Genomic DNA, 13,149 nt, shown 5'->3' with positions numbered 1-13,149 from the left:
TACATAGACTTATGACATATTTTAACCTTTATACTACAAAACATTTATTATTAATATATTTATAATTGTAATAAATATTTATTATTAAAATATTAATATTGAATTTTTCAATAATATGTGAATAATATTATTTAAAATTATTATTTTAAAATTTATTATTAAAATAAAATTGAAATATTAAATAATTTATTAAAATAACAAATTATATTAATAATTTATTGTATGACTAAATATAAATAATTAATTATGTTTTTAATAATATTAAAAATATAATTTTTAAATTTTTAAAAATAAAATAAAATTTATTATCAATATAATAATATTAAGCTTGATTTAAGTTAATTTTATAAAAAAATAAAATTATCTATAGATGAGCTCTTTTTCGGAAAATGATTTACGCTTTTCAAAAGGGTAAGTCATTTTACAATAAAAAGAACTTATTTTACCTTGACTTGTAAGTTATTTTCCGTAACAAACGCAGGAAAATACAGAAAATATTTTCCGTAAAACCTTTTATATGTAAATAAATGGAGTCTAAAGCTGAAAAACTAAAAGGGAAAAGAAAAGCTGAAAAACTAAAGCAAGTTATCACGAAGAACATCCCCAATCAGAACATTCCACGAAAAGAAGATGCTATGGATGCAGAACATACATGCCAGCTTGTTCTTATAGCAATGAGGAACTTCATCTTTTCTTGGATTCCTTTTGGAAGTTACCTGGCGGATGAAAACAAAAATTGTCACTTTAATTTTACAAAATCATTGAGATTTACCTACTTATAATTAATTTAGCACGGAAATGAAGCACATTTATTTTAATGATATTCAAAGACTCACATAATAAAGATGGATTTGAAGGACTAATTTCTTTTCTTCGAAACCACTTGAAAATTTATTTTGTAATTCTCTCGATCATTCTTACTAGCCACCGAGCTTTTCTTGTTGTGAATACAATATATGCCATGCTAATTCCTAGTATCATTCCACATCCATACCCCATCACCGCAACTTTCCAAATAAACGCTATTCCATTTCCATTACCTTCTTCATCTTGCACTGCTTCCGGTCTTTCATCATTGTTACATTCCTTTGACAATGGGAATCCACACAAACCCAAGTTCCCTATATAAGAGTCGTTCTCAAATGTACCAAATTGCTTGCCATGGGGGATTGGCCCTACAAGATTATTGTTTTGAAACCTCACCACTTCAAGAAATGTTAAATTTGTCAATTGAGAAGGAATTCTGCCACTCAACTTGTTAAATGAGAAATCTAACGATTCAAGTCCAATCAAATTCCCGAATGATGCTGGGATAGGACCAGTTAGGTTGTTACGAGAGAGATTAAGTGCATGAAGCAAGCTAAGCTCTCCAACTACCTCGGGAATTTTTCCATGGAATCCATTCATCGACAAATCTATAGTTGAGAGTATGGGCATACGTACTGTAATTGCAAACTTTAGCTCCAAGCCTTTTATTGTTACATTAGCAGGGAACCGATAACTATCATTTTGATATTCAATTACTTCCTTCAGAGCCTTGAGATTTTGGAAGAACTTGGTTGGCAATAAGCTAGTGAAGTCATTATGAGAGTATTGGCAACCTACAATCTTTGACTTTTCAAAGATATTTGTGTCAGAAAATTGGGCACCGAAAATCTAAGCATTTAAGGCATAGATTTTTGGGTTGAAATTTAGCTTGGGATAATTGCAATTTTGGTCCCTAATTGTATAGTGACTTTGCAAGTTGATCCTTGAGCTTCAATTATAAATAGGCCATGCCATTCTCTACTTAAGGCATTATTCTCTCTCCTTATTTGTAAAATTTCACTTGTATTTTGGAGTGAAATATAATTGATAGTGCCCGAGGACGTAGGCAAAATTTGCTGAACCTCGTTAAAATTCTAGTGTTCTTTATTGTCTAGTCTACATATTTTGCGAGTGTGATTGTAGTGATTTATTGTGCTATTAAATTACGATAGAGGGATATTCTGGCTAGGAAAGACTTGGTACTTAAGCGATCTTCGTGATCCACCTCTCTTTCCTGGGAATTGAACTTAGTGTGATTTTTTAGTACAATAATTTTACTCTTTTACACGCTTCCGCGCAACAATTGGTATCAGAGCTAGATTCGTACTTGGGGAATACGACCGTTTACGATACTATTTACGTATACGGTATTGTTCATCCACGGCACTATTCACGTAGACAGTACTGTTCACATATACAGTAGTTGGGATCGAGGAGAAGAATGGCAGAGGCATCGTCATCAACAAAGACTACCGTGACCAATGCAAAATTTGAAGTAGAGAAATTTGATGGTACCAATAATTTTGGTATGTGGCAATGTGAGATCCTGGATGTCTTATGTCAGCAAGAGTTGGATATAGCTCTTGAAGAAAAACCGACAAGATGGATGACAAAGAGTGGGCCAAGATCAATAGAGAGGACGTGTGGTACAATCCGTCTGTGTTTGGCCAAAGAGCGTAAGTACTCATGTCATGAGGGAGACATCAGCGAAGAAGTTGTGGGATACACTGGAAGAAAATTTTCTAACGAAAAGTCTTGAAAATAGGCTTTATATGAAAAAAAAACTTTTTCGGTTCACGTATGCACCCGGTATGTCGATGAATGACCATGTGAACTCATTCAATAAAATTTTAGCGGACTTACTAAATTTGGATGAGAAGTTTGAAGATGAAGACAAGGCATTATTGTTGTTGAATTCTCTTCCGATGAATATGATCATCTTACCACCACATTGCTTCATGGGAAGGATACGATCACATTTGATGCGATCTGCGGTCGTTATCTGATCTGAGACTCGAAAGAAAGATAAAAGAGATCACGGAGATACAAGCTGCGAAGTCTTAACGATGAAGAGGTCGTTCACACACAACAAACACGGTAGAAGGGCAAGTCCAAAGGGAGACCCGCCAAAGATGAATGTGCTTTTGTCGTGAGAAAGGGCATTGGAAAAAGAATTGTCCTAAGTTACAAAAGGGCAAGGCTATTTCTAATGCATGCGTGTGAACATGATGAGGAGTCAGACTTTAGCTTGGTTGGCATGGCAATGACATGTCATATAGATGAGTGGATATTGGATTCGGGATGTACTTACCATATGTGTCCTAATAAGGACTGGTTTTCTAGTCTTGAAGAACTAGAAGGTGGAGTTGTTTTTATGGGCAATGACAGTGCCTGTAAGACAATGGGAGTAGGTACAATCAAATTAAAGAATCACGACGGCTCAATCCAAGTCTTGACAGATGTTCGCTATGTACCTAGCTTGAAGAAAAATCTCATCTCATTAGGGGCCCTAGAATCTAAAGGGCTCACAGTCACTTTGAGAGATGGATTACTAAAGGTAGTAGCTGGGGTATTGACGGTGATGAAAGGCACTAGAAGAAATAACTTGTACTATTTAAATGGAAGTACAGTTATTGGATCAACATCAACAGCTTCTGCAAAAGATGCAGATTCAGAGGCTACCAGTTTATGGCATAGGTGATTGGGACATGCTGGTGAAAAAGCTTTGCAGACTTTGGCGAAGCAAGGCTTGTTGAAAGGTGCAAATTCTTGCAAATTGGAATTCTGTGAACATTGTGTTCTGGGCAAGCAGACGAGGGTAAAATTTGGTTCAGCAATTCACAATACAGAAGGAATTCTGGACTACGTTCACAGTGACGTGTGGGGACCTACCAAAGTGGCTTCTTTGGGAGGTATGCACTATTTTGTTACTTTTGTTGATGATTATTCAAGAAAAGTATGGGTGTATCTAATGAAAAGAAAAAATAAAGTTTTGGATGCATTTACAAGTGGAAGAAGATGGTGGAGACTCGGTGGTCGAAAGGTCAAACGACTTGATCGGATAATGGTCTTGAGTACAAAATGATCCATTTCTACAAGTATGTCAAGATGAGGGCATTGTGCGACACTTTACTGTTCGGGATACACCACAATGAGAATGGGGTGGCGAACGCATGAATCGGACTATCTTGGAGAAAGTTCGATGTATGTTGTCCAATGCTGGATTGGGCAAAGAATTTTGGGCTGAGGCAGTTACATATGCGTGCCATCTAATTAACCGGTTGCCATCAGCTGCAATAAATGGAAAAACTCCTATGGAGATGTGGACTGGTAAACCTGCTACTGATTATGATTCTTTACATGTTTTTGGTTCCACTGCATATTATCATGTAAAAGAATCCAAGTTAGACCCAAAGAGCAAAGAAAACATTATTCACGGGTATAACTGGTGGAGTAAAAGGATACCATCTCTGGTGTCCTGATACAAGGAAGATTGTTTTCAATAGAGATGTGACTTTTGATGAATCAACCATGATGAAAAACAAAGATTCACAAAAGGATGACAAAACCAGTGGCGCTTTGCAGCAGGTGGAGCTTGAAAAGGTTAATGATGATCCAGCTAATACCGAAGGAACAAATGATGAAGAAGTTTCGACCCAAGAACTTCCACAGCAACAAGATTCAATTGCATATAGGAGGCCAAGAAGAGAGATTCGTAAGCCTGCTCGCTTTGATGATATAGTGGCCTATGCACTTCCAATTGCAGATGATGATGTTCCTTCTACTTACACAGAAGTAATAAGTAACCCTGATGGTGTAAAGTGGAAGCAAGCTATGAATGAAGAAATGCAGTCTCTTCATAAAAATAGGACTTAGGAGTTGGTGACACTGCCCAAGGGAAAGAAGGCAATTGGATGCAAATGGGTATATGCAAAGAAGGAAGGATTTCCTGGTAAAAATGAAATTCGATACAAGGCTAGATTGGTAGCAAAGGGTTACGCTCAGAAAGAAGGAATAGACTACAATGAAGTGTTTTCTCCAATTGTGAATCATTCGTCTATTCGGATTTTGCTAGCCTTGGTTGCGCAATATGACCTTGAACTAGTTCAGCTTGATGTGAAGACGGCTTTTTTACACGGTGATTTGGAAGAGGAAATCTATATGACTCAGCTTGATGGATTTAAGGTTGCTGATAAAGAAAATTGGGTTTGCAAACTGACGAAGTCGCTTTATGGATTGAAGCAATCTCCGAGGCAGTGGTACAAGCGATTTGATCAGTTCATGAAAGGGCAAAGGTACACAAGAAGTAAATTTGATCATTGCGTGTATTTTCAGAAGCTACAAGTAGGAACTTTCATATACTTGCTCTTATATGTTGATGATATGCTAATAGCATCTAAGAGCAAAGTTGAGATTGAGAAATTGAAGACTCAACTCAATCTCGAGTTTGAGATGAAAGATCTGGGTGAAGCTAAGAAGATTCTTGGCATGGAAATATGTAGAGATAGAGCTCAAGGCAGAGTTAGTTTGTCTCAGAAGCAGTATTTGAAGAAAGTACTACAGCAATTTGGCATGAACGAGCAGACAAAACCTGTAAGTACTCCGTTGGCTTCTCATTTCAAGCTTTCTGCACAACTATCTCCTTCGACGAATACGGAACAAGAATACATGTTACAAGTTCCGTATTCTAATGCGATGGGTAGCTTGATGTATGCAATGGTGTGTACAAGACCCGACATTTCACGAGCGATTAGTATAGTGGCGGTATATGCATAATCACGAAAAGGACATTGGCAAGTGTGAAATGGATTCTACGGTATATTCGAAGAACGTGGATGTTGGATTCTTGTTCAAGCGGGATACTACACTTGGTAAAGGTGTTATTGGATGCGTTGATTACGACTATGCGGTGATTTGGACAAACGAAGATCAACCACCGGTTATGTGTTTACACTTGCTGGAGGACCAATAAGTTGGAAGTCTACATGCAGTCTGATTGCGTTGTCAACCACGAAGCGAATACATGGTCATGTAAGAGGCTATAAAGGAAGCTATTTGGTTACAAGGTATGGTTAAAACCTTGGGATTGGTTCGAGAGCATATTGGCGTGTATTGTGATAGTCAAAGTGCTATTCATTTAGCAAAGAATCAAGTCTATCATGCACGTACAAAGCATATCGACGTACGATTCCATTTTGTGCGGGAAATTATTGATAAAGGGAAAATTCGTCTTCAGAAGATCAAGACTGCAGATAATCCCGCAGATATGATGACCAAAGTGGTAACAACAATCAAGTTCGAACATTGTTTGAACTTGATCAAAATCCTGCAAGTTTAACAGTTGAAGAAGGCACTATCAAGTATTGTTGTCGAAGGCAGAAAGAATTGTGTGAAGATAAGATTATCCTAATCAAATCTTCAAGGTGGAGATTATTGGCAACCTACAATCCTTGACTTTTCAAAGATATTTGTGTCAGAAAATTGGGCACCGAAAATCTAAGCATTTAAGGCATAGATTTTTGGGTTGAAATTTAGCTTGGGATAATTGCAATTTTGGTCCCTAATTGTATAGTGACTTTGCAAGTTGATCCTTGAGCTTCAACTATAAACAGGCCTAGTTATTTCTCATTTTCTCCATCCCACAAATGCCATTCTCTACTTAAGGCATTATTCTCTCTCTTTATTTGTAAAATTTCACTTGTATTTTGGAGTGAAATATAATTGATAGTGCTTGAGGGGCGTAGGCAAAATTTTTGAACCTCGTTAAAATTCTAGTGTTCTTTATTGTCTAGTCTACATATTTTGCGAGTGTGATTGTAGTGATTTATTGTGCTATTAAATTACGATAGAGGGATATTCTGGCTAGGAAAGACTTGGTACTTAAGCGATCTTCGTGATCCACCTCTCTTTCCTGGGAATTGAACTTAGTGTGATTTTTTAGTACAATAATTTTACTCTTTTACACGCTTCCGCGCAACAGAGAGAGATCAAGCATTTGCAATTTGGAGAAGGAAGAAGTGGCATTGGAATCTTGAATGGAACCATGGAACTTATTAGATCTCAAAATAAGAACTCGTAACTTTGGAAGCATGCCTAACCAATGGGGAAAGGTATCACTTAAGTGGTTACCTGCAACATTCAAAGCTACCAGTTCACTGCAATTAATCAAAGATAGCGGCAGTATCCCTTCCAATTGATTGTCACTAAGAGCAAGATATCTCAAATTATTATTTCGATCACAAACGCTATCCGGGATTGTACCTGAAAGCTGATTTCGTGAAAAGTCCAGATGTTCAGCAACATTCCAGTTACCAATATCAATTTGGAGAGGCCCTCTTAGAAAGTTGGAAGACATGTGTAGCCGCTGGATATGTTTAAGTCTTGTAAAGGTAGTGGGGATGGATCCAACTAGATTATTCCTACTAAGATCTAAAATTACCAAGTTGGTAAGATTGCCAATTTCCCCTGGAATGCTGCCACCAATGTTGCAACCCGAAACATAGAAATATTGAAGAGAAACCGAGAGATTTCCTATAGAAGCTGGAAGGTAACCAGTGACCAACGGATTTCCTCCGAATCCCAAGAATCTCAAGTCATTGCAATTTGCTAATGATGATAGAAAGTTGATATCCGAGGATGAGAGTGTGCCACTGAAATCATTATACGCTAGGTCCAGCACTTGTAGATCTCTTAGGTTACCCAAGGTAACTGGAAGATGTCCTGCAAAAATTAATGACTTCAAACAATGGATTCTTTGTTTTACAAATTTCAATACGGTAAAAAAATATTTGTAATCAAATGTGGGCAAATAGAAAGATAATGGGTAGGGTCTTGTTTTGGTGAAGTTGTTTGTTTTTATGGAGTATGGTTCTTCGAAGTTGCCTTTTTTTGTGGAAGTTTTTGTTTGCTATATGGGCGGGTAATGATGGTGGACTTTGTCATAATTATGAGGGTGTTGTGTTTTTGTTTCTTTTTAGTGTGATACTTGGGATTGGGTTTTGCTCATATTAATTATATTAAGTATTTTATTATTTATTAGGCTGATTTTTAAAATAAATACTCACGTACAATATACGTGATTTAAAATTAGTATATATAAAATTCAATTTTAAAAAAAGTAACAATAGTGAAAATGAGCATAAATAGTAGTGAAAAAAATACCATATAATACCTGCTAAAGAATTGTTGGATAATCTGATGGTTCTCAAATGTGTTAGATTACCGATGGTTGGAGGAAGATGTCCTCTAAACAGATTGGTAGAAAGGTTTAATATTTCTAAGTTTAGAAGATCTCCAATTTGGCGTGGGATTATACCTGTATAATCAAACTAATTTATTAAACAAATATAAACATTATTTGTAATCTTTTTTTTTTCTGGATTAAAATATCGAGACTCAATAGTACAAATTTTAAAAAAATGAAAAAAAAATACTCAAACTCAGCAGGATGATAGGCCAAAAAATAGTATGTCAATAATTAAAAGGTGAATAGAGAAAAAAAATTAAAAAAATGTAATAAGTAAAAAATAGTATGTCAATAATCAATTGGGCGCACTTTTTGCACAATTAGTAAGAAAGCGCATCTAACCAGAAGCATTTTTCAATAATTACAAAACTGGACGCGCTTTTTACACAGTTGGCAGGAAAACGAGTCCAGCTAGGTGAACTTTTCTGATGACATGTCAAGGAAAGTTTGCCTAGTTGGACGTGCTTTCTTTGTAATTATTGGAAAGCGCTTTCAGCTGAGCGTGTTTTTACTAACATATCAATAGGAAAACTCACCTAATTGAACGCACTTTACACTATGTCTTAAAAAATGACATATTTCCCTAAGTTTTGAATAAAAAAAAAGGGCCTATTTGATTAATTTAAAAAAAATTGACATATATTGCCTATTTAGCCAATTAAATGACTAAGAGAGAAAGAAAATATAGTTTTGCTAATAATTATAATAATAATATGGTTTAACTCACTATTTTTCTTTTGAAGTATACCTATTTTCTCATTTTAGTATCTTTTTTTTCAATTTGATACCTAAAGTATCAATCACTTCCCAACTTGATACCTAAATTATGTTTCCGTTATATTTTTAGTCCATTTTTATAGATGTTAAAATAAAATCTCATAGGCAATCACAAAGTGCCATGTGGTGTCTTTATGTAAAAAAATAAATATTTTGTTTTATTAAATGTATTTACACATTAAAAATATAAAATAGAAATAAATATATAAAATTCAGAAATATATATAATCTAGAAAATAAACATATACAAATATAAAAATTATAAAATAAAATTTACAAAAATAAGATAATTGAAAATAAATTAGTTGAAATTAATAATATTATTACAAAAATCTAATAATATTGTTAAAATTTGAAAAAAATTAAAAAATTTAAAATTTCTTTTATAAAATTATAAAAGGCATTTAAATTTCAAGTTTTTTTGTAATTACTTGAAATTAAATACCTTTTTAATTTTTATAACAATTTCAAGTTTTATATATTATTTTGAACTTTTAAAATTTAAAATTATATATTTTAGGATTTTATAAAAATTATTTTAATATTATATTTGATTTTATTTATATTTTTAATCAATATAATATATAATATTAAAATAAAAAAGACACGTGGTGTGTTCTAATAGTTCCACATGACCAATCAACGCCGGTCAATGATAGGTCAAAGTAAAAAGTGTTTTAGTTTACGAGAATTAACCGGCCACATGACACTACTAGAATACGCAGTGTGTCTTTTTTATTTTATTTTAACATTATATATTATATTGATTAAAATATAAATAAAATAATATATTATATATAAAATAATTTTTATAAAATCTAAAATATATAATTGTAAATTTTAAAAGTTCAAAATAATATATAAAAATTAAAAAGACATTCAAAAAACTTTGAAATCTAAATACCCTTTTAGAATTTTATAAAAAGTATTTTTAAATTCTTTTTAAAAAAATTACATTTTTACTAATTTTACAATTTTTTACATTTTTGTAATAATATTATTAATAATTTCAACTAATTTATTTTTAATTATCAAATTTTATAAATTTTATTTTTATAAATTATATTTTTTCTAGATTATATATATTTTTAATTTTTTATATATTTAATGTGCATTTATATTTAATAAAAGAAAATATTATTTTTACATAAAGACGCCTCGTGGCGTTTTGTGATTGGATATATGATTTTTTAACATTTATCAAAAAGTGGATTAAAAAATATAATGGAGGCATAATTTAGGTATCAAACTGAGAAATGATTGGTACATTAAATACCAAATTGGAAAAAAAATTAAATACGAAAATAAAAATATATATATCTTTAAGAGCTAATCAAAATATGTAATAGATAAGCATATAAATCAATCTTCCAACATTGAAGACAAAATCAATCTTCCAAAAGAAGCTTTGCTTCATTGAAATAAATATGAAAATATTTAAGGTTTTATAATTAATTAAAATTAAGAATTTAATATGCTATCATGATTGATGAAAAGCATGAAGATTAAAGAAAAACTTTAAGAGGGTTGGAATGAAGAATTTTGAAAATTTAGAGATTTAGCAAGTTAAAATGCTAGCAGGTATAATTATTTTATTTGGATAAATAATTATAAGGAAGAATAATTATCAGAAATAAATATTATAAAAATTAAATATGTATATCATTATCTTAGCAAAACTTTATAATTATTTTTAGTAAAATAAAAATTTTAAAATATATATTAGAATTAAATATAAAATATTTTTGAAATTTTAGTATTTACCCTATAGTGAGACTATATGTATTAAATAAGATAAAATTATAAGCAATTTTGAAAACTACCTCTTTCAATAGAATTTGAAATGAGAGTTCCCTCTTGAAATTATGCACTAATTTTGAAAATTTTCAAATATTTTACCCAAATAAATAAACTCACTTTTAAAATTTTAAAAATATTGATATAAATGAAATTCATCCTCCAAACATACCTATAAAGTTTTATTTGGTATAAAGGAAGAAGAAAGAATTTGAGGTTTTCCTATACTACACTGGGAGAAAGATAACAAGTTTTTTAAATGCTAAAACTGCGTACAAATGCTTTTCGTTTTACCTTCGATCAGGTTGTTGTGGAGTTGAAGAGTCCTAAGCATTGTCAAATTTTTTATTTCTTTTGGTAGAATCCCCTCCAACTTATTATTCGCCAACGATATATCTTGTAATTCTTTGCACTTGAATAAACTCATTGGAATTTTGCCAGAGAGCCCGTCCTTAGCCAAATAAAGCACTTGCAATCTAGGTAGGCCTTCAAACATATCTGCTGGGATCTCACCTGTGAAATTGTTATGCCTCAAAGACAAGTATTGAAGTTTAGGGAAAGAACCAAACCATGATGGGATTTCTCCATAAAAACCATTAAAAGACAACTGTATATATTTCACCCGATGTAAATTAGCCAACTGGGCGGGTAATGGACCATGAAAATTGTTCTTTTTCATGTTGAGCCAAGTAAGGAAAGATAGATTCCCAATATGAGGTGATACAGTACCAGAGAGATTCATATTAGAAAGATCGAGAGCTATGACTCTTTGGTGCCGAGATCCACAAGTGACACCGATCCATTTGCAAACAGAGAAAGCAGTAGACCAATTGGTTGTCAAGAAATTTTGAGGATCATTAATGACATGAGCTTTCAGTGCGAGAAGAGCAGACTGATCTGTGCTGATATTGGTTGTTGTTTTGGTACAGAACGAAACCACAAGGTTAAGCAACAGCAGTGCTACTATAAGATCTGGAACGAAGCGAGTGTTCCCCATGAAGTTTAGTGGAAATGGAACTTTGTGATCAGACGAAAACTTTTGAATTTAGATGATGGGAAAAATGGGTGCATACCAAAGTCTTAATGGCGTTGGCTCGTAAAAATATAAATTATTCCGAATACAAAAGGGATATATTATAGGAACAAGAGTAATAAATAAAGGATCGTTATACAAAAAGGCATAAAATATTCCTAAAAAATTATATACCCATGGTTTTAATATTACACTTTAAGGAAGGCTACACAAACGTAAAAATTCGGATGGGGTGGCAAGGGCATTGTTTTCTGGTCCGTGTGCAGCGAAAGATTCACATGCTGCGGAGGTGGGGGCGATTAGCTTAGCTTTGGATGTGTTTTTAGTGATGGGGTGTGTAATACCCAATTATTGCCCGGAGCCCAAAACCATTTACATAGCCCAAATGAATTAAATACATTCGGCCCAATAAGGCTCAAATTGCTAACCCTAACCTGCTAGCCCAAAAAACACAAAGGGTATAGCAGAAACCCTAGCTTCCATACTTCGGCCGCAGCAACGGCCCCATCACCCACGTCCAGCAGCCCCGCACAACGCACGTTTTCCACACAACTGCAACGAACCATGAATAGTAGTAGAATATACGGTAAAAATGTAAATGGGGAGTTTTTGGAGTGTTTTTGATTTGGCTATAGAAGCCGATTAAGGGATCTGTAAAGGGGGTTAGACGATTGTTGTATTGAAAAATACTGAAATACGAAAACAAAGAATCAAAAGAGAAAAAACTTCAAAGGCAAATCGGTTTTTTTTAAGGTGACTGAAGGTTTTTTTATTGTTTTTTCTTTTCTTTTTGGTGTTTTTTTCTATTGTATAAAAAAGAAAAATAGAAGAGAAAGCAACTGTTTTACCTGTTAGAGCGGTGCCGATTACTTCCTTTCTCTCCGTCACGATCGGAGTTTGGAGGGAGGAAGGCTGAGGGCGACAACGGAAGCCGTAGGACGGCCCTGTTGGCAGCGGTGGCAAAGGAAGATTAAAAACCTAGCAGAGGGTTCATTTGTTTTTTGTAAAAGAAGGCAAAAAATGAATTTTTTAGAAAAAAGTTTGCTTTTATAACGGGCATGAAACGACGTCGTTTAGGGCCTATTTCAATGGCCCCAAAACGGCGCCGTATAAGGCCATACCCGCGTGTGTGACCCGACCCGCCTAGGTGACCCGCGTGTTTTCGCTGGTGTGGATATTTTTGAAATTGGTCCCCCTGTTTTTGCAGTGTGTTTAAATTAAATTTCTTAATTCTTTTAATTTTTACTGCACGTTTTATTTTTGTTTCACTTCGGTTCTTATTGAAACGCAGCGTTTTTGGCAGAATGGATTAATTTCCCTTTTGGTCGCCATCTGTTGTGTGTGTGTTCAATGGGGTTCGCGCATTTATGTTTATTTCGAATTTGCCTTTAAATTTCTGTTTGGATTACAAATTAGTCCTTCTGTCATTTTTTTACACTACTATTATTATTATTATTATTTTAAATTATTATTATTATAATTATTATTA

General features: G+C 33.5%; 1 protein-coding gene across 1 annotated transcript; it reads right to left on the bottom strand.

Annotated features, from left to right (window-relative positions):
- Positions 1-891: 891 nt before the first annotated feature.
- On the bottom strand, positions 892-12,694 carry LOC105786698 (receptor kinase-like protein Xa21). Its single transcript, XM_052621276.1, has 5 exons — positions 12,509-12,694; positions 10,922-12,212; positions 7,979-8,122; positions 7,069-7,527; positions 892-1,175 (listed from the first exon to the last, which is right to left on the bottom strand). Exons 2-5 carry the CDS (start codon positions 11,622-11,624, stop codon positions 892-894), a joined length of 1,590 nt encoding a protein of 529 aa, XP_052477236.1. The 5' UTR covers positions 11,625-12,212; positions 12,509-12,694.
- Between the last annotated feature and the right edge of the window lie 455 nt (positions 12,695-13,149).

Source organism: Gossypium raimondii, chromosome 1 (assembly GCF_025698545.1).
Source record: "Gossypium raimondii isolate GPD5lz chromosome 1, ASM2569854v1, whole genome shotgun sequence".
Classification (NCBI taxonomy): Eukaryota; Viridiplantae; Streptophyta; class Magnoliopsida; order Malvales; family Malvaceae; genus Gossypium; species Gossypium raimondii.
The sequence above is the reverse complement of the archived record's forward strand: the minus strand, read 5'-3'. Positions and strand labels throughout refer to the sequence as shown.